We start from the raw sequence: 21465 nt of genomic DNA, 5'->3' as shown, positions 1-21465 counted from the left end.
CTCAGGGTTACTCCTGGCTCTGCACTCAGGAATCACTCCTGATGGTGCTCGGGGGACCCTATGGGATGCTGGGGATCAAACTCGGGTCACCTGCCTGCAAGGCAAGTGCCTTCCCACTGCCTTTTCTCTCCAGGCTCTATGTCTCTGGCTCGTTACAGATGGTGTGCCCAGTGGGGAAGCCTGGGGTGGCGGTCCAGGGAGCACTGAGGGGAGAAGCAGTGGCCCAGGGCTCCACAGCAGGAGGCCTGAGTTCATCTAAGTCACTGGAGATGCTGCTTCCCACAGAGGATGGGACACAGACAGGCACGCACCCATCCAGACAGACCACCAGCAGGATACGTCTAGGGTCCCACGTGTGCCGCAGCCCTCACTGCAGGAGCCTGGTGCTGGGGGAAAGGGTCACCACACAGGGAGGCAGAGCTGCCCTCCCACCTACCTGTGCTTCGTGGCTACAAGTACATGTCTGCAATTCTAGTTACCTAGAGGTTTGCGACCAAAACGGGCACTGAGAGTGAGAGCACAGCCTGGCCAGGCTCCTACTTTGAGGCTTCTAGAGAGTGGAGGGGTGCTAAGGGAGACTCCCAGGGCTCCTGAGCTGGACTGTGGAAAGGCCTCCGCATGTCAGCCTCAAGCCCAGCTGGGGGTGAGAGGACGCAGAGGGTGGTCTCAGCCACAAGGCCCCTTAGGGGGTCCCCTGTCCTGATATCCACTGCTGGCAGTGAACCAAGGGTCCGTACCCAGCTCGACCAGGGTCTGGAATTAGGGACCCAGAATCGGCTGCTGCCATTCAGCAGTGACGATTTCAGGGGGCCTGGTCTGTGCCATCTCCCCAGCACCTCCCTGCCGCCACTGCCAGTTTCCAGGGGAGCTGGTGTGTCACCTGTCATGTCTGCACAGGAAGGCCCCCCTCCCCCACGCAGCCCCACTGCCAAATGCAGATCAAAGGACAGGGTGGGGATGGCTGCAGCCTGGGTCCCTCCACCTACTGCTGGTCCCCCCAAAGCAGCCCCTCTGGGCCAGCCCTTCCTGTTGCTGCTACCCAGCAGCTGTGGCTGGCACTTGAGCTTCTGGGCCCCTCTGTCTTGGGAAAGGAGCCAGCAGGGAGCAGAGGCCCGCCTGGCACTGGGCTGAGGTTTTATGCGCATTCTCTCTGCATTCTCTCTCTGCATTCTCGCTCAGTTCCTTCCCACCTTGGGGTGGGGTGGGGGGAGCAGGTCTCAGCTCCCATGTTATCTGGCAGTTGGCAGATAGGGAGGGAGGCCGGCGGGTGCCTCAGGGCCCTCAGGCCTCCAACTGGATGTGGGCCTATGCCATCTGGCCTTTAGGTCCTGCTGACAGTGACCACAGGGCCTTCACAGGGACCCCATCTGGACTCAAGGCATTGAGAAGGCCAGCACTGGTTCCGGATCTAGGGTGATGCTATGAAGGGAGTCGGAAAGGGAAGCATCCTAACAGCTTCTCTGCCCCAACCCTGGCTTTGAGGGTTCTATGGCAGGTACCACTGAATGGGTTTTGGGGGGCATTCATTGAAGTGGCTTCTACTCTGCCGGGGTCCGCCTCACACACTTGAAGGTGGCTGAATCATTACAAGTTATTAAATTTTTGTTTTTATTTTGCTTTTTGGGTCACATCCAGTGTTGCACAAGGGTTACTCCTGGCTTATGCACTCAGGAATTACTCCAGGCGGTACTTGGGGGACCAGATGGGATGCTGGAATTGAACCCAGGTCGGCCGTTTGCAAAGCAAACACCCTGCCCACTGTGCTATCACTCCAGCCCCTAAATTTTTGTTTGTTCTGCGGCTCAGGGTTACTCTTGCCTCTGTGCTCAGGGATCACTCACGGTGGTGCTCAGGGAACCCTATGGGATGCTGGGGATCGAACCAGGTTGGCTGTGCGCAAGGCAAACGCTCTCCCTGCTGTCCTATTGCTTAGGTCCCAAATTATTAAATTATTAAAGGTAGGAGGGAGAAGCACCCAGGGCAGGGTGCCCAGATTGGCTCTGTGTCGCCATAGTCTGCTCCCCATCCCCCTTTCTTGTGGCTGACAGGGGATACCCAGGCTCAGAACCCACTTCTAGTCAGAGGGAGATGTGGAATGAGGTTGGGAGAGGGAGGGACTTGCCTGTTGTCGTGGCAGTGGGGCAGGGGACAGGCAGGAGGGAGACTAGCGCAGTGGGAGGTCGGTCAAGCTGCAGGTTAGGGTCCACATGCCCGCCCAAGTCATCCCCCTTGCCCCCCTCCCCGCACCTCCCGGCCAGGACTAGATTTGGGGAGTGGAGAGGATGACCCAGACAAGATGGAAATATGTTTCCGTTCTCAGGGGCAATAAAGGCCTAGGCTGGAGCCAGCAAGCAACACAGATGAGACCCAATGTTTTTTTTTTGTTGTTGTTTGTTTGTTTTTAAGAGGTAAAAAAAATGTAAGCATAGAAGATCTTGAACACAGTCGCCAAGCAGAAGAGGGTTTGGCTGTACCCACCAGCAAGTCTGAGCCAGCCTCCAGAATCTAACTGCATTCTGGAGGCTGAGCCCCCTGCCAACATTCTCAGGGGGATGCCGAGAAGTGGAAGGCATGGTCCAGCCTCCACTCCAGCCAGGAGGTCATCCCACCCCCCCCACACTGCCTCCAACAATAATCACAGCTGGACAGCGGGGGGCCCCAGTGAAAGGCTGAGTCACACATGAGCACCCCCTCCCCAAGCCTTCTCCCTGCTGGAAAGCAGGCAGAAGCCCTTCAGTAGAAGATGCCCAGTTGGGTCCCCTCCAAATCTTCTGGCCAAAGTTCAGGGCGGCCACTGAGTAGCAGGCCGGAGCTCTGGGGCTGGCTTTGGTCCCCAAGCAGGAAGGTGGGGCCAGGTCCCTGGTCCACTTCAGCTCTGGGGTCCCAGCAGTGCCACTCGGGTGGGACCTCCTCGAAGCTCTGGCATGCCATTCGGGGCCGCAGGGGAGACGTTTCGGGCAGCAGAGAGAGCTCCAGAGAAACAGGAATATCCTGGGAAGAGACAGAAGGTGTGGGTGAGTGGACCTGAACCCCACAATCTGGAAGGTGGATACAGCAAGGCTCCCGAGACACACAGTTGGTGCCTACCCCACAGTGCTCCTCACCAGCTCCGGGAAACCATGCTCCCGCCAGCTCAGCTGTCCATAAATACCAACCGCTCAGCGCGGCCGCAGAATGGAACGAGCTAATACACTTGAGTGTTCAATACACTTAGGGCATCAGTGGGCTCTGCCTGTGCATATGTGTCATGTGTGCGTGTATGCGTGTGCATGCGTGTGCGCACACACTCCAGGAATCAAAACTCGGGGTCCCATAACCGCAAGGCAAGCGACAACGCAGTCCTGATATGCTTTTTAATTTGTCTGTTTGGGGCCACATCTTGGAGGACCATGTGGGGTCTGCAGAAAATGGAACCCTGGGTTCCTGCATATAAAGCATCTCTCTGGTCCTTTTGAAATGTAAAGCTTGGGGACCTGAGAGATAGTACCAGGGGTTCCGAAATAGACTTGCAGCTGACCCAGATTTGATTTTCAGCCTCCCGAGCCGAACCAGAAATGATCCCTGTGCACAGAACCAGGAGGAGGCTGTGGGCAGTGAGGGGTGTGACTCAAAAACAAAATCAAACCCCGACACCAAAGCAAACAACAGCAAAACGCGAGAAGCTTCTGGGCCAGAGAGTTGGTACAGTGAGGCACCACCCGATTCCGTTCCAGCATTGTGTGGGGTCCCCGGCACCTCCCAGGGGTCACTCCTGAGCACGGGCCGCGTGTGCCCCAACTCAGCACTCTAGACACCACCCCAAACACAGGCCATGAAGGTCACTAGCTCCAGCCTCCCCTTGGCAGGCAGAAAGCGCCGGCTCTATGCTGCGGACTTCCCTGCTCCCGTTCCTGACCGTGGCCCCCGATGTCCCTTCGGGGCAGGGTTGGAGGAGCGTCCCGACCCTGCAAAACCCTCCCGAGCAACGGGGCGTGCACCAGCCCCCGCAGCCCATCGGAGAAGCCGGGTCCAAACCACTGGAGCTTCTTCCAGCCGGCCCGCCTCCCACCTCCCGTCGGAGCCTGCCCGCACCACCGTACCTGGTACGTGGAGGCCAGTTCCAGGGACGCGGGGGGTGGCGTCCAGGGGACGGCCTGGTTCCCGGGCTCAGGGGAGGGCCGCGTCCCCGCGCACGCTTGGGGCAGTGTCCAAAGGGCGGTGTCGCGGGGCAGGTGTGGGGGCGACCGCACCGCGGGGCCGTACGGGGGCGTCACCCAGGGATTCGCGTCGGGCGCCCCGCATCCCGGACCTTGGGGGCGCGCCAGGGCCCGCGGGCCGGCGGCCGGACACTCCCAGGCGGCCCGGGCGGGGACGTCGGGGCACAGCGGGCAGCCCCCGGGGCTGGCCCGCCGCCGCCGCCGCCGCTGCTGCTGCTGCTGCCGCTGCCGCTGCTGCAGCCGCGCGTCGCCCAGGCCCAGCAGGGCCGACAGGTGGCCGATGTAGCGGATGGCCAGGCGCAGCGTCTCGATCTTGGTGAGGCTCCGGCCGGCGGGCGCCACGGACGGCGGCAAGAAGCGGCGCAGCCGGAGCAGCGCGCGGGCCAGCGTGCGCATGCGCAGCTTCTCGCGCTCGCTGGCGCTGCGCCTCTGGCCGCCGCGGGGCGCGGGGCGCGCTCGGCCCGGGGCCGCCGGGGCGCGGGGGCACGACGAGCCCGACGACTCGGAGGACGAGGAGGCGGGGGACGCGGAGTCGGCGTGGCCGGCCCAGCTCCAGCCCGGCGGGAGCGCCCAGGGGTCCCGGCGGAGGGGCGACTGGGCCATGGGCGGCGGGTGCTCGGGACGCGGGACCGGGCGCGCCTCGCGCGGGGCTTTTATCGGCGCCCGAGGTGCGAGGGGGCCCCCCGCCGGGCCTCGGAGGTGTCAAAGCCTACAGAACCCGGGAAGGGCCGGGCGGGGGGCCCCTGGGAAAGCGGGCCCATTTGCGGAGGTGTGGATTCTGACCCCTCGGGCCCTAATGGACGCCCCCGCAGCCCGGGAAGCGTGGGAGGGACATTCGCATCTGGACGAGCCGGGAAGCTGCTCGCCGGCTCCCGCGTGCTGTGGGAGGGAGGGGCTCCCGAGCCCCCGGCTACTGCCGCGCTGGGGGTGCCCCGGCGACCCTCGAGTCACTTTACGGGCCCTGGAATGAGGAGCCCCGTTTCATCTGTCCAGTAACGTCCGTCAGTGTCCTCAGGGTGCGGGAGGAGCGGTCCAGGGTGCGGGGGAGGGACTGAGGTCCTCCTTCCCAGCTTTGCCCGCTCCCTGAGTGATGAGCACAGAGAGTTCGTGTTTGACCCCCAAATTAAAAGAGCTTGGGGGAGGGCACTTTTATGCGGCCGGACCGGTTTCAGTCCCCAGAATCTCATAATGTCCCCCAAACTCAGCCAGGAGTAATCCCCAAGCCTAGAGCCAGGAGTCAGCCCTAAGCACAGCCTGGTGGACAGGCCTCTTGGAGGCAGAGAGGATGAAGCTTCTGTTCCGTTGGTGTGTGTTGGGGGGGGTCCCTGGAACTACGTGTGACAGTTGTTGGAGGACCGTGAGTTGTAGAGGGAAGGAAGCTGCACTCCATCCCTATGAATTGAGTCCCCAGCCCAGCATTTAAGTGATGTTGAGTTTCTCTTGGAGGCGGTGGTAAGGACGGGATGGAGGCATTTTAATTTGTCCTGCAGGAAGACGGCCCTGATGCACAACAGCCTAAAGTTCAAAGCCACTCTCTCAGTGACAAAGCAGGGAAGGATGCATTGCTTACAAGAATTTGAAAGAGGGGGTCAGAGCAATAGAACTGCAGGGAGGGCGCTTGCCTTGCTGCCGCTGACCCCAGGATTTCATCTCCAGCATCCCATAGGGTCCCTCAAGCCTTATCAGGAGTAATTTCTGAGACAGAGCCAGGAGTAACCATGGCCAGGTATGACCCAAAAGGCAAAAAAAAAAAAAAAGCGTTTAAGTGAGGAGGGAATATGATAATTTCTTCCCAAGCACCAGGAACCCAGGAGCCAGTGAGAGCAGTGTTCACACAGGCCTTCATGGCATCACACCTGTGCAGGGAGCTGGATAAGGTAGGTACTGGAAGGCTCCCGGCCCACTGCCCCATGGAGGAGCCGAAACACAAGCCTTCAGCTGCTGTGGAACTTCCCTGGGCCGCTGGAGAGCTGTCACAGTGGGGAGGGTGCCTGCTTGAACACAACTGACCTGGTTTCTGTCCCACATCCCACATAGTCCCCTGACCGCTGCCAAGAATGATTATTTATTTAATTAATTTTTGAGTCACACTCAGGCTCAGGGGGTGACTCCTGGCTCTGCACTCAGGAATCACTCCTGGTAGTGCTTGGGGGACCTTATGGGGTGCCAGCGATCAAACCCTGGTTGGCCTCATGCAAAGCAAATACCCTCCCCCCTGTACTGTCCCTCTGGCCCAGGAGTGATTTTTTGGTTTCTTTTTGTATTTTTGGGTCACACCCAGCTATGCTCAGGGGTTGCTCCTGGCTCTGTACTCAGGAATTACTCCCGGCAGTGCTTGGGGGACCATATGGGATGCCGAGGATTGAACCTGGGTGGGTCACGTGCAAGACAGACGTCCTACCCGCCCTACCCGCCCTACCACTGTACTATCTCTCCGGCCCCAGGAGTGATTCTTGATTGCAGAGCCAGAAGTAGCCCCCAAGCATCGCTAGATGTGTCTACCCTCACCAAAAAAATCCCAACAGTAACAACAATTGAAAAGAATTTTGATCCAGATGCCTCCCTGCTGAAACAACTTTCTGACCCCTTTTTCACTGCTGTATAAGGTTCTTCCACCATCCGGCCACCACAGAGAACCCAGGTATTTCCAGGTGTGCCAGAAATTATTGACCCATATCACAATAGTAATAATAAACAAAGTATACATTAATATTATCATATTGATCTTAACCAAGAAATAAAAGTCTAAACTGGAGAGGTGAAAGGGGTCAACCTCGAGTGATGCTGGGTTTGGAAGTTGGTTCATGGGCCAGCAGCTGAGCGTTGGCTAGGCACGAGAGAAGCTCCGATTCAACCTTAGCATCGTACAGTCCCATGAGTACCCACAGGAGCAACTTGGAGCACCAAGCCCAGGGTGGTTCCTGAGCACCACTGGGGATGGCAAAAGGGTGAACCAAAACCCTAAATAAATAAAGCAGTCCTGGGCCAGAGCGATAGGACAGTGGGGAGGGCATTTGCCTTGCATGCTGTCAACCCGGATTCGATCCCTGGCATCCCATATGGTCCCTGAGCACTGCCAGGAGTGCTTACTGAGTGCAGAGCCATGAGCATCACTGGGTGTGACCTCAAAAAGACAAAAATAACTAAAAGAAAAGCAGTCCTGTGGGGCTCACCAGGTAGAACAGGGTTCACTCCCCAGGACTGCAAAAAATAGATTTCCAATGGCTGGGGAGCTCTGGGGGGCAGGGAGCCAGCTCCACATGCTGGAGGCCAGGGCTCTGTCTTGATCCCCGCCACTGCATGGTGAACACCATCAAGAGCAAACCTCCTTCCTCCGACCAAAAAAAAGAGAGTATGCCCCAGCATCACCAGCTGTGGCCCAAACAGAAAGGGAGGGTCTCCCGGCAGTCTGTACAAAACCCTCTGAGTCTGAGTTGGAGGGGACCCAGCAGACACCTGTGGATACCCAGAAGCTCCAGCCAGAGGCCGCCGTGCTGGTGCCTGAGGCCAGTATCATCTTCCGGGCTGTGTGCCTGCGCTTTCACTGCTCCCATGAGACTTACTGGGCCATCGTCAGGAGGTAGTCTGGGCACCAGACTATGTGGCGGAAAGGGACATTCGACAGCACATTACCCCAGCACAGTGATGTAAGTGAGGGGCTAGGAGCCAGGGAAGGGAGGAAGAGGCTATTTGCAGGAGCGACCAAGAGGAAGGCGACCAGGATGTCGGGGCATCCTAAGGAGCCCTGAGAGCGGCCCTTAAAACTCCAGTCTCTCGCAAAGGCCCGGGGTGGGTGTTGATGCGATGTGATTTCTGCCCAGTGCTCTGAATGTCAAATTCAATGAAGCGCGGATAAACGGCGGGGTAACTGTGACTCTCTTAAGGTAGCCAAACGTCTAATTAGTGACGCGCATGAGTGGATGAACGAGAGTCCCACTGTCCCTACCTACTATCCAGCGAAACCACAGCCAAGGGAACGGGCTTGGCAGAATCGGCGGAAAAAAAAAAGACCCTCCAGTCTCTCCAGGGTGAGGTGTCACAGTGACCCCAGAGGGCTTCTATGCTCTGGAACTCCCTACAGCTCTGCTGGAACTACAGGACCACTGTGACTTTGGCTGACCCTGCTCAGTGGCCCCAGGTTGCTGGTCATGGCAACGCCACTTCCTGTGACAGGTGAGGGACAAGGCCTGCCCCCATCCTAGTACAGCTGCCTGGACTGCCCCCTGCTTCCACATCAGCTGAGCCAGGCTGGACCCCAAATGTGTCCATTCTGTGCTGGCCCTGCAGGGAGTGGGGCTGGCAGTGACACTCAGTGAGTGCCCCTCTGTCCCCTCTGTGCTCCCCTGGGGTCCCCCAGGCTGTGGGAAGGCTGGAGTGCAGGCGCAGGCGGGCGTGTGGTATTCTCATTATCCCGGCCCGGCCCTCACACCTCTAGCCTGTTGACATAGGCCCCCACCAGCGCCAGAAGGTGTCGACTTGGGAACTGGCGTGCACAGCCTCCAAGTCAGTCCACAGCAGTCCCTGCGCAGACCCCAGAACGCTTGGGGTGCAGGGGGGAAGCCGCAGGGGGCCTGGAACCTCCCCTCCACGGGCCCAGGTGGAGACCAAGGCTCTGCCAGGCACCTTGTCAGGGCCACCCAAAGCGGCCTCAGACCTGCCTCATCTTCTGGAAACTTCTTGACAGCCTGTCTCAAATGGGAAACCCTGCCCCAAAGGTCCCTGAAGCTGCTCAGGGCTTGAAGGACTCGTGGTACCAGGGATTGGACCCACGTCTCACATGCAGGATAAGAAATCTACCAACAAGCAATACTGCCGCCCCATCTTTTAGTTCTGGGGCCATAAACCAGTGCTTGAGGCTCCTCCTAGCCCTGTGCCCAGGGACTACTTCTGGTGATGTTCTGGGACCATGTGCGATGCTGGGACTCAAACAGGCCAGCTGCACGTGAGGCCAGCGCCCTACCCACTGTCCTATCACTCTGGCTATTTCACTAATTTTCGAGTGTCAGCTGCCTACTCCCCTTTGGCATCCATGGATTCACGAAACTCAGATCTATGAAACTCCCCGTTGCCCCCAATCTTTCCTCTTTCACCGGTATCTGAGCCAGAGGAGTCCTGTCTGGCCTCTGATATCTGAGATTGTGTCTATTGGGGTGCAGAGGGGGATGTGTGTGTATGTGTGCATGCGTGTGTGTGTGTGCATGCATGTGTGCATGTGCACATGTGAAGAACCGGGCGCCTGAGCCCTGGCTAGTTCCCAGCCCTTGAGCCTCTTCCCTTCTGATTCCTCATGTTCTTGTCGGTGACCTAATTTCCTGACAGGACAGATGAGCACAGATCAGAGGAGACAGTTCCACAGCCCATTACTCCGGCGCCAAGTGGGCTTCAGCCACACCCCCAGCCAGGTCTGGCACTGCGGACACAGCTCCTGGCACCTTCCATCCCCACCCCCACCCCGGCCTCAAGGACACCCTCCCCAAACGGTGCAGATCTCACCCCACCCCTGTGGGCTGCGCTCTCTGCTGGTGGTAGATGGGAATGCAACCGCCTGCACGTTGCATGGGGTGGCTTCCCTGAGGTGTGGTCACCCAAGATGTCTGCAGGCGGTTCCTGCCCTGTTTTACAGCAAGACAGGGCACCCCACTTTCCTCTGGGCTGATCCAGCTCCTCAGCCCCCTCATGCCTCAGTTTCCACACCTCTCTGGGGCTCAGCAGGGGAGGTGGTCAGTGGCTCTGGAGGACGAGAGACCCTATCTGCTCACCCCAATTCTCAGCCTGATTCCCAGCCTTTCCCGCCTACCCCCCCATTGCGTTTCTTCTCTCCCTTCCTCCCTGGCTCTGCCTGAGATAACAGGATTACGTGGGTCTGGAATAATCGATTCCATATGGTTGTCAGGCAGACAACTCCCAAAATGAAGGTGTGAGGCGAGGGGGCTCTGGGCTCTTGGCCTCTGATGGGGGCTGATGAGCAAGGAGACAGTGTCAGGAAATCTGGGAGCCCCCTGCCCCCCATGGGGTTCTCTGTTCTGAAACTCGGAAGAGAGCAGGAGGGAGGGAGTGGGGGGTTGTCACCTCAACACTCCCCCCATCTCCAGCTGGGGAACTGAGCTTCCCAAAAGCAGCCAAGCCTCCTTATTCTGGGGGACTCAGTCCCAGGTGCAGGCTTGGCCCCTTTTCTTATTCCTGCTGCACGCACCCCTATAACTTGTGAAGGTTCTGTGGGGACTTGCGGGCTCTGGGCATTGGATCGTGGCAACCCTGCAATGGGGCAGGGTCCCTTTGGACATAAAAAAAAGTCTCAATTGTTAGCTACAGGGTGAGCATTGGGTCTGTGGAACGGGGGGGAGTCCTGGACATGCAGAGAGCTGACAGGTTGGCACCGTGTCCAGAGCACCCTGGGACCTTGGTCCTCAGCTTGGCCTCCCTGCAAAGTTGCTGAAGCCCACCAAGGGGACTCGGGTTTCTGGCTCCATTGCCTGATGGGCAGCCCGGCTTCAGTCCAGAGGGGTGGGTCATTGGCCATTGTTGCACTTCTGATGGTACGGTGTAGCTGTGGCGGCACAGCACGTGGCTCACATATGGTTGTGGCCAGGCCCCACGTGGTGGGAGCCAGCACTGGGTGCTGTGGACGGCAGGCCCCTGAGCCCCCGGCCACTGGGGTTAGCCTTGCCCTGAGACGAGACCGGGTCCTCACCCACCTTCACCACGCTCCGGAGGGATGTCCTAGGTCTAACAGAAATGGGAACCTGAAGGGCAGAGGCAAGGGATGGAGGGAAGACAAAGAGCCCCCCAATCTGGTGAAAGGGCGGCTTTTTCTCCTAGAGGCTTTGGGGAAGGGGGCTTTCTCATTAGCACCCCTCTGTCAGAGGGGCTGGCAGGGGAAGTGAGGGGGACCACCCCAGCCCTGGACCCCCCACTGAAGCAGCTCTCACCTCTCAGCCCCCAAGCCTCATTTCCCCAACTTACACATTGGCAGGCTCCAGTGGGCTCAGGCGGAGCCGCTGGGCCGGCACTTGTCAAAACATAGGCCCCCGACAGGCCCTGAGGTGTGAAGGCCTGATCCCGGAGAACTCATTAGTGGGTTCACAAATGAAGCCACCGCAGAGGCAGAGGTGGGAGATAAGGATGCCAGAGCAGGCGGGGATGGGGGAGGGAGGGGATGCAGTCCCCTCCTATGTACCCCCTTTGCACCCACCGGGCCCAGAGTCTCCCCAACACACCCCCTAGACTGTGATTAGGGCTGAAGCCCCGTGTGTCTCACCTGTGTCCATACGTGGTTCTTTTCTTCCACAACCCTGCAGCTGCCCTAGGTGCCCTTTACTGCCCCAGATTTCTCCGGGAGCCCTATCAGAGAGTTCAGGGGCCAGAGCTGTGTTTGGGGGACAAACAGCCTGCCCGCCACTGGTACAACCACTCAGCTACACAGTGGAGTAGATTTGGGATGTAATAAAGCCGGAAGGCATCACAGGACACTGCAGGCCCACAGCCAGCCCACCAGCCAATGCAGGGGGTCCTTAGACCCTCTTTTAGCATTCCTTCACCTCTTCCTCCTGCTCCTCTTCTTCAGATTTTGGGTCACAGCTGACCATGCCTGGAGAGATCATATGATGTGGTGATTGGGATCCAACCAGGACCCTGGAATGCCAAGTGAGTACTTGACTTTAGGCCTTTCCAGTTTATCTTGGAGTTTATCTGGTGGTGCTTGTGGAACCATGTAGTGCCAGGGACTGAAGCAGAAGCCCCAGAATTTAAAGCACACGTCATCATTCACATGGGAGGCACACGCATCCAACTGGAACATGTGCTGTCTCTCTGGCCTGTTTGAATTTCCACCTGTGACTGCAGATATTTTCAAATATGTGGAAAGACAGTCCTGGCAGGGCAGGTTGGCATCATTTCAGCCTGGGTTTGGATATCAGCTTCACCCCCCACCCCGGGCCCCCCAGCACCTGGATCGCTAAGAGCTTACTCCTGGTTCTGTGCTCAGGAATCACTTCTAGCTGCACTCAGGGGACCCTGTGTGGTGCGGGGATCAAAACCAGGTCAGCTGTGTGAGAGGCAAATTCCTTCCCTGCATTCCCATCGCTCCAGCGAGTCTCAATTGTTAGCTAGGAGGTGAGCACTGGGTCTGTGCGCACGGGGATGGGGGCGGGGGGAGGGAGAGTCCTGGACATGCAGAAAGCTGACGGGTTGGCACCGTGTCCAGAGCACCCTGCAAAGTTGCTGAAGCCCACCAAGGGGATTCGGGTCTCTGGCTCCATTGCCTGACGGGCAGCCCCAGCCTCCGTCCAGAGGGATGGACCATTGGCCACTGCTGCTTGCACCTCCAGTGGGCGACAGCACCCGGGCCATGGTTGCTACCTGGTTCTGCGCCCCAATGAGGCTCTCGAACAAACTGGTATCAAAGGGGTGTGTATGTGCTGGGGCGGGGGCTGCCGAATCTGCATAAAGGCGGTCAGGTCGCCCCAAACCTCAGCTGCATCTCCCAGTTGGCTGGCCCGCTTCGTTGAACCTGCCGAGTGGGCCCGCCCCAGGGGTCTCAGGTTCAACCTGGAGTAGACGGGGCTGGGTGGGGGGCAGTGGCCTCACCTTCAGGCCCCCTCCCCCGTGGGTGTTCAGCCCAGGCGCCGCCCCTGCAGGCCCCGCGCCCTCTTTGATGTGCAGATGCGGCCGGGGGGACCCCCTTCGCACCTCGGGCCGGGCATAAAGTGGCCGCGGGGCCGCCCCGCCTGCAGAGCCCCCGCCGCTACCATGGCCCAGTGCCCGCCGCCCGCCGCCGCCGCCGCCCCCTGGGGCCTCCCCGCGGGCTGGCGCCCCGCGCCGCCGTCGCCCTCGGCTCCCGGGCCGCTCCCCGGGGCCGCGCGTCGCGCCCCGACGGCCCCGGGCCGAGCGCGCCCCGCGCCCCGCGGCGGCCAGAGGCGCAGCGCCAGCGAGCGCGAGAAGCTGCGCATGCGCACGCTGGCCCGCGCGCTGCTCCGGCTGCGCCGCTTCTTGCCGCCGTCCGTGGCGCCCGCCGGCCGGAGCCTCACCAAGATCGAGACGCTGCGCCTGGCCATCCGCTACATCGGCCACCTGTCGGCCCTGCTGGGCCTGGGCGACGCGCGGCTGCAGCAGCGGCAGCGGCAGCAGCAGCAGCAGCGGCGGCGGCGGCGGCGGGCCAGCCCCGGGGGCTGCCCGCTGTGCCCCGACGTCCCCGCCCGGGCCGCCTGGGAGTGTCCGGCCGCCGGCCCGCGGGCCCTGGCGTCGCCCGCCGCCCCGACTCTCCGCGCGGAGGCCGTTCGGCCCGACGGACCGTCCGCGGAACCGGGTCCCTCGTCCACGGTTGGTCCCCGCCGCCCCCGCGCCCACCCCAGCCCAGCGCGCCCGGGGAAGGGAGGGCGACGCGCGCGGGACGCTGAGGGCGCGGTGGCACGTGTCCCCACAGCCCCTGCCCGGAGACGTGCTGGCCCTGCTGGAAAGCTGGACGGCCCTGGAGTGGCCGCCCGCCTGAGCGACCGCCGCGTGCGTGGTCAGCGCGATGCCGCTCCGGTCCTCAGCGCCTGCGCAGCGTCCCGGAGGCAAGAACTGGCCCAGCTGGCGTGGACGGTCGGTCCTAAACCGCAGGAGCTGACCACCGCCCCGGCCACGGAGCCCCTGACCAGGAGCCCTCGCCAGGCCGCGGAGCCCCACAGTCACGGATGCCCCCGCCCGGCGTCCCCTTCCCCCGCGTCCACGGTGCCCCCGTGCACGGGGCACCAGCGCCTCGGTCTCGCTTGTCTTTATTTATTTGTGAATAAACTGCTTGTTCTGGTGCCCGCCTGCAGGTTCTTCTCTTCCGCCTCCGCCTCCCGAATCACTCCAGGTCCAGGGGTGGTTGGTCAGACCTCCCCGAGCCCCCAACCCTGGCTTTTGGTCTCCAATTCCAGGATCTCTGGGGGTGACGGCGGTGGGCCATCAATCGTGTCCACATTTCTCCCCTTTGGGGGCGGATTCCACACCTGGTTCTGGACTTAGGGATCATTTCTCCGGAGGCTCTATGGGGTGCCTCGGGTTGAACCCGAGTCAGCTGCGAGCAGTGAAGCGCATCCCTCTGTATTACCTCTCCAGCCCCCCAGAAACATCTTACTAAAGGCTCAGCACCCTCACCCTGCAGCGCCTTTGCCTGGGTTCGAGTGCCCTGGGGCAGGACTCCCAGACAGGTCTTCTCAGATGTCCAGAGTCCTCCCAAGACTTCCCTGTCTGGGGAATTGGGGGCTGATTTCCCTCCCCTGTGACTTGGGGTGACGGAAGCATGAACTGGTTGCTTACACCTGAGGGAGGGTAGCTGGACTGGGAGGATGCACCCAGGGCCTTATCCTGTGCACAGCTCACCAGAAGTGGCTTCACTATGGTTTAGGGCAGGACTCAGGACCTGTCCTCAGGGCTCTGTGGGCCTCTGGGCGTGGAAGGCATTGGGGAAGTGTGGACCATGCAGCAGCGGCCTCTGCCTAGGGGTCCACCAGTTCTCCCCTGGCCCCACCTCAATGTCTTTGCAACAGTTAACTGTGTTTTTGCTAACAAGCATTTTATAATTCGCCCACCTCTACTAGGAGTCTCAGAGTTAGCCAAAGAGGTTCGTTAGCTATGCCTAAAGAAGTCTGGGGGCTTCTTTGAGGCCCCCAAGGATGCCCCATCCCTACTGGCAACCCCCCTACTCCACTCGGCCCTCACCCAACCCCTTTCTTTCCCTTCTGGACCATTCTGATGACCCTGCCCCGGGTCTGGCCTCTCACTGATGTTCTGAAGGCTCTTGTGGAGTCCTTGTTCTTTTGGGGGGGGGGGGCGCAAGCATGTCCCACGAGTGCACAGCTTGGCTATTCGCCCATCGGGGTGGAGGGGTTTGTTCAGATAGTGCCCAGTGTAGACCCAGGTGATTAGGGGGTCACTGTTCTGCGTTTCTAGGGCTGGAGGCTGAACCCGGGCGGCATTTGGCTGCAGAGATGAGGACCAGAAAGAACAGGGGCTTCACACCCTCCCCACACCTCCACCCCATCTCCTCCCAGGGCCCTAAGCAGAGTAGGGCTGGAGCAGACCCGGCAGAGTCAATTAGCATGGCAAAGGCCCTGCAGCTTAGGATGGGGAATTAAAGTTATTAGCAAGTCTTTTCACAGATAAGTTGGCCCTGGGGGTTGCCCCCCACCCAGTGGAGATTCTTGCTCCAGCGGGGGAGTCTGCTTATTAGCACCTGGCTGTGAATTTCCATTAGCACACCCCCGCTAATCAGAGGATTGGCGATTTGGAGCTGGCAAGGGGTTCTCTTTCACACCCCCAACCCCCTGAGCTGGCTGGACCCCCGCCCACACCCCCACACACAATCCAGAGGGCTACGGAGTACCAGCAGCCATGTGGGGGCGCACCAGCAGTACAGAAGACCTGTCTGCCCCCCCCCTCCGCCCTGCCCCCGTTAGAGGATGCAGCCGACCCAGATTTAATCCCTGGCATCCCATAAGGGCACTCAGGAGTAATTCCTGAGCACAGAGCCAGGAGTAAGCCCTGAGTATCTTCGGGTGTGCCCCCAACCCCCAAAATAAGAAAAGAGAGGAGGAGGCTAGAGGTGGCGCAGCCGCAGAACCTGTGTGCTGAGCTGTGGGGATGCCACCTTTGCACACTTACTTGCTTTGGGGACAAGTGCCTGCACCGGGGCGCGGTGTCTCTCTGGTGGCTCTGGCAGGTGCCCCGGGCAGCCATATGGACCCAGCCTACCGGAGTGATTCCTGAGTGCACAGCCAGAGGGAGGCCCTGAGCACAGCTGACATGTGGCAACCCCCCCCCCCCCCCCCACTAAACTCCCCTGGGCCTATCAGTACGGGGCTGGGGGTGGTGGTGGAGAAAGGGAGTGCGCCTAGAGGCTGGGGTGGGCACCCAGCTTGAGGAGGAAGCTGATCCTAACTGCCCCAGGGCCGGTCCAGAGACCACTCTGTCCCTCTCCCCCAGGCTCTAGTGTGGAGCCCACCTTTGCTCAACGCGGAGGGAGGGAGTGGGTATACCCCCTCCCTTACCCATCTCACTCTGGTTCCTGCTTCATGCTGGGGGGGGGTCTAGCACGCAGAGGGAAGGAGCTCTTGGGGGCCACCTGTTCAGTCCAGGGATGCACAGATTCCTGGTGGGACCCCGGTGGCACTCTGCGGACCCTGAATAGTCAGGGGACATGCAGGCTGGCTGTGAACTGATTGTGGGGAGGGGACTATCGAGGGATGTGCGCACCCTCCGGGACCGCCTGGACTAGGGTGGGTCCAATGGGAACCACTGTGGGGACATTTGCTGCTGTCACCGCACCGTCCAGACCGCAGCGCCCCCGCCTGGCGATCAGCGATCGCCGCGCGCTCCTCAGCGCTGGCCTGCGAAGGCTCAAACGTCAGAGGGGCAAAACCTCCCGGGCACCCCCATTGGGTTTTTTTCGGGGGGGCAGGGTTGGGGGACTCAGCCACCACGGCTGCCGGCCTGGTGGACAGAGGAAAGTGGATTATGACGAGTGGGTTTTTGCTGCTGCGTTTCTTTTCCCATGGTAGGGAAGGCGAGAGAAGTTTTGGGGTGGGGTACCCTTTCGTCTAGGGACCGTGAAGCGAGTCAGCACCAGCACCAGGAGAAGGGAGGGGCGGTGGGGAGGGGCCGCGTTTGTCTCAGCATCTCAGCGGTGGGCCCGTCGTTACCACCTGCAGTTCCAGTAGAAACCACAGGATGTCCTCAGTAGCAGCCCCAGGCTGAGGGTCCCAGAACAATTTTCTTCCCTCCCCCCATTCCCCTTCCCTCCCCTCCCCCACCTCCTCTCCCTTCCCCTTCCCTTCCCTTCCCCTTCCCTCTCTTCCCTTCCTTTTTCTTATTCTTTTCTTTTCCTTTCTCCTTTCCTTTTTTCTTCCTTTCTTTTTCTTTCTTGTTTCCTTCCTTCCTTTTCCCCCTTTTTCTTTATTCCTGTTCTTTTTTTCTGTCTTTTTTACCTTTTTGTTTGTTTGTTTGTTTATGGGTCACACCTGGAGGTGTTCAAGGTTGCTCCTGGCTCTGCTCTCAGGAGTCACTCCTGGCTGACTCAGGCAACTCTATGGGGTGCTGAGGATCGAACCTGGGTTGGCCTCATGCAGCCGCCCTACTCACTGTACTATCTCTTTGGTCCCTTTTTGTCTTTTTCTTTTCTGTTTTTGTTTTGTTTTGTTCGTCAGCCCTGAGCACCACATCTGGCAGTGCTCGGGGCTTACTCCTGGCTCTGTGCTCCGGGATTACTCCTGGCAGTGCCCAGGGAACCCTATGGGATGCTGGGAATTGAATGTGGGTCAGCTGCCTGCAAGGCAAGTGCCCTCCTTGCCATACTATAGCTCTGGCCCAGAAGGGCAATTTCTCCCCACTCCTGTGCTTCCGGTCCCCCCACCGCAGTCTCCTCTGCAGGCGACCCAGGTCCTGCTACCAGGGCCCCCCCCCCGCCCCCATGATGGTGACAGCAGGTTGTCACCCCGAGGTGAGTGAGAGAAGGGTGGCCTTGCGGCCCAGTGGGGCCCAGGCTGGCGGGAGAAGGAAGGAAGGAAGGAAGGAAGACACAGGGTGTGGGACAATCACTCTGTTTATTGGGGCATTGGGGGGGGGGTTGCCTCACTTCCTGGTTTCTCTCTGCAGTACCAGCGAGTACCTGCGCAGCCGCAGCCAGTACTGCTCCTCCATCTCCTCATTGGCCTTCAGCTGCTGGAAGCTGCACAGAGCAGAGCAGGGGCTGAGGGACTGGGGTCCCCTCACAGGGCTGAAAACCTCAAGAGCCCCCCACTTTGCTCACCGAGGAGCCCTTAAGGGACGTCTCATCCCCAGGCTTCATTTCTCTGTACCCGGAAAAGGGAAAGGGGCATAGTCCTGGCTTTTTTTTTTATTACTTGGGGGGGCCACGTGTGGTGATGCTCCCTGGCTCTGTGCTCAAGGATCTCCCCTGAGGAGGCTCGGGGATGCCAGGAATTAAACCTGGGTCAGCCTCGTGCAAGGCAAGAGCCCTCCCCACTGTCTTTTTTTGGGGGTCACACTCGGCGATGCACAGGGGTTACTCCTGGCTCTGCGCTCAGGAATTACCCCTGGTGGTGCTCAGGGGACCATATGGGATGCTGGGAATCGAACCCGGGTCGGCCGTGTGCAAGGCAAACGCCCTCCCCGCTGTGCTATCGCTCCAGCCCCGCTCCCCACTGTCTTATCGCTCCAGCCTCTTAGATTCTCCACCAGGGTCCCTGCTGCTCTCTCCTTTCTTCCGAGCTCCAGGAAAAGGTCATACTTTCTGTCCTCTGGGGCTGGGGTGAGGTGGGGAGAAGGGATGGCGCTGGTGGCTGCTGTGGTCTTTGCTTTCGCCTGGGTGGAGAGGCGGTGTAGGGGGCCGAGTGGGCTGGACTCGTGTCTCTGGAAGCCCCACTCATGGGAGGGGGACGTTCCTCGGCACCGAAAGGGCTTTACAAAGCCCCAGAGCCCAGGCTGTGGCCACCCTGGGTTTCGTAAGAGCAGTTTGGACGCTGTCGCAAGGCTGAAACTCGCTCTATCACCCACAAACCCACCACCCCCAAGTGCCACCTCATTCCAGGGCCAATCTCAGGATGGGTGGAGACAGATGGCAAAGGACAAGAGCGAATGATGGCGCAGCTGCCCACCCAGGGTGCGGGGAGGGGGTTTCCCGCCTCCTTCTCAGAGTGGCATGTGTTTGGGAACTGTGTCACGCAGAGTTGGGGGGAGTCAGGGGCAGGCCCCAGTGTCAGGCCACAGAGCTAGTCCTGAGGAAAAGCCAGTTTCCCAATGCAACTCGGGGACCAACTCAGAAATTGGGGACTGAACTTGGGGTCTCACACGTGCAAACCTTTGGTGTTGGTGTTTTTGGGGGGTCCTGAGCACCAACCTCTTCTGCAGAAGCAGCTCGCATCTCCGCTCCAGGGGCAGCACGTGGTCAAAGGCCCGGCTCTCCTGCAGATCTCTCTGGGACACAGTGCAGTTGGCCAGCATGCCCCCCAGGAGCGGGTAGGTCTGCAGGTCGTAGTAGAAGACCGAGTGCTGGGTGCTGCCAGAAGCTTCATCCACGTAATCTCCTGAGACAAGCAGGAGCCGGGTCCACGGGGTTCCCTCGTGGGGAAGAGGGGGAACGCCGGGGGCCGCTCTCTAAAGCTAGGTGGCCGGGATGGGGCTGTAGGGGCCCCTTGATCTGCGGGTGCGGGGGTCCCGAGCAAGGGCCTTGCTTGCTTGCATCAAGGGAGCCGGGGCAAGCAGACCCTTTGTGTTTGTGGGGCCTGAGAGCACTGGGGTCACCCTAGTAGGCTTGGGGAAGGGACCGGGGGCGAGTGCCCCCCCAACTCCCCAGACCTTGAACCAAGAAGAACGGCTGATGTGGTGACATGACAAACATGGGTTTCCAGGGCACCGCCAGGTGCTGTGGTTCCGGAGGAGCAAAGGCGCAGACGACCTGAGGCTTGGCCACATCCAGGAGCTGCACCAGGCCCTTCTTGGAGAAGGTGAGCAGCTGGGAAGGGAGCAGAGGGTGTGGCCACCCGGCATGGGGGCGGGCACAGGTGTGGGGCCCCTGGGCTGTCCCGACGCTTCTGGTTCTCACAGCACTACCCTCCACATGGCCGGGGGTCCTTCTGCACCTGTCTTCCGCACCTGCATGGACTCTGACACCCCTCCTTCTCTCCTCATTGGAGACCCCCTGTTTAGCCCAGTGGTCCCTAGTGGCTGGGTGCCCTCCTTTCCTGCTGAATTTGCTCCATCCTGGAACACCTGTCTTGACCCCCACAACCTCTCGCACTGCCTCCTCCTCTCCCTGCCCTGCTCACCGGGTCTCCCTGATGATGAGCTGACCCACCAGACTCTCTCCAGCCCTGTCATGGCACAGAGACTCCACGCAGCCAGGAAACGTGATCTCTTTCTCCTGTGTGGGGGTGGCAGAGAGGAAGGCCAGGGCGAGGGACCTACCATGCCAGGTAAGGTTTGGACCGGGGCCACGTCACAGATGGCTTCATCCAGGAACTTGGCGGGCCTGCGGGAACCAAGACTCATGTTGGGTCCTGCTGTTCTCTCCATGTGCCCGCTGGGGGTTCCTGTGTCTGAGCATCAGATACGCAGGGTGCGCTCATGACCCAGAAAGCAAGTGCAACATCTTATACTACGGCACGCAGGGTCGGCAATAAAATAACGGTGGGGTCAGAGCCACAGGACAGCAGGGAGGGCGCCCAACCGGGTTTGATCCCTGATGCCCCATATGGTCCCTCAAGCACTGCCAAGAGTGACCCCTGAGTGCAGAGCCAGGAGGAAGCCCTGAACAAAAATTAAAATAGAATAAATTAAAATGATGGGAACTCCACCTCTCCTCACGCCACAGCCCCACCCAAACCAGCCACATCTCATCTCACTGTGGAATGGTGCATCTGTGTTCATGGGCTGGCTCATGGCTCGGAAGGCAGGGAAGCCCCTTGGGGAAACAGACCAAAGTCTCTTTGGACAGATCGACCCTCTTCCCAGCCGTCCTGTCCCATGGGCGCCACCCATTGTGCCATCCTGTCACCGCAGTGCTGGAATCATGGATGGGCCTTTCCGGATGGTGGGCGGGTAAGACAGCCTGGCTGGAGAGCTGGTCAGGAGAGGCGACTGGTGACACTCACCTCTCCACGATGACCTGGATGGACAGCTCCTGGGTGCCCTTGGCAGAGACAAGGTGGAGGGAGGAGTCTGTGCACAGCACCACGCACTGCACCTGTGACTTCAGTGGGGTGTCGGGGAACACGCAGCGGCCGTCGTGTACCACAAAGTACTTCATGTAGTGCAGGCTCTGGCAGACACAGCCCTCGGGCAGTGCCACCACCCCCAGGGAGATCCCTGTGGCGGGTCGGAAAAGGGGGCAGGGGTGAAGGGGAAGAGCTGCAGCACAGCGGGGTGACCAGCTGCTTCCAGCCACGGCCAGGAAGTCAGAAGCAAGGGGGTGAGCCCTGCCTGTGTGCTCCTGCACCCCCGGGGCCGAGCACTGGACTCAGGCCTACAGCTCGGCTGAGTGTCAGCAGGGGGCCCCAAGCACAACTGGAAAGGCGCCCTCCAATTCAGGAGTCCCCGCAAACAGATCTTGTCCATGGACACTGGGGTGAGGGTGGGGAGGGCACCTCGATTTCCCAAGGAGAGCCACGTGTGGCTGCCAACTGACCGTGTGCCGGGTTCCTGCTCTGGGGGTGCCGCAGATGGCCATGGCCACGTTCCAGGGCTCTGCACTTAGGTGCCAGTGGGACCATGCCAAGTGGGTGGGCCGCAGGGGTCTGAGGGGCTCACC

The 21465-nt window shown here is 60.3% G+C and overlaps 2 protein-coding genes across 2 annotated transcripts; one reads left to right on the top strand and one right to left on the bottom strand.

The window, feature by feature from the left end:
- Positions 1 to 2733: 2733 nt before the first annotated feature.
- MESP2 (mesoderm posterior bHLH transcription factor 2) lies at positions 2734 to 4799 on the bottom strand. Its single transcript, XM_056113918.1, has 3 exons — positions 4443 to 4799; positions 4080 to 4328; positions 2734 to 2991 (listed from the first exon to the last, which is right to left on the bottom strand). The coding sequence occupies exons 1-3, from the start codon at positions 4797 to 4799 to the stop codon at positions 2734 to 2736; spliced, it is 864 nt and encodes a 287-aa protein (XP_055969893.1).
- An 8145-nt stretch (positions 4800 to 12944) lies between these two features.
- MESP1 (mesoderm posterior bHLH transcription factor 1) lies at positions 12945 to 13683 on the top strand. Its single transcript, XM_056113917.1, has 2 exons — positions 12945 to 13514; positions 13618 to 13683. Exons 1-2 carry the CDS (start codon positions 12945 to 12947, stop codon positions 13681 to 13683), a joined length of 636 nt encoding a protein of 211 aa, XP_055969892.1.
- The last annotated feature ends 7782 nt before the right edge of the window (positions 13684 to 21465 follow it).

Source organism: Sorex fumeus, unplaced genomic scaffold (genome assembly GCF_029834395.1).
Source record: "Sorex fumeus unplaced genomic scaffold, SorFum_2.1 ptg000024l, whole genome shotgun sequence".
Classification (NCBI taxonomy): domain Eukaryota; kingdom Metazoa; phylum Chordata; class Mammalia; order Eulipotyphla; family Soricidae; genus Sorex; species Sorex fumeus.
This window is presented reverse-complemented; position numbering and strand designations above follow the sequence as displayed.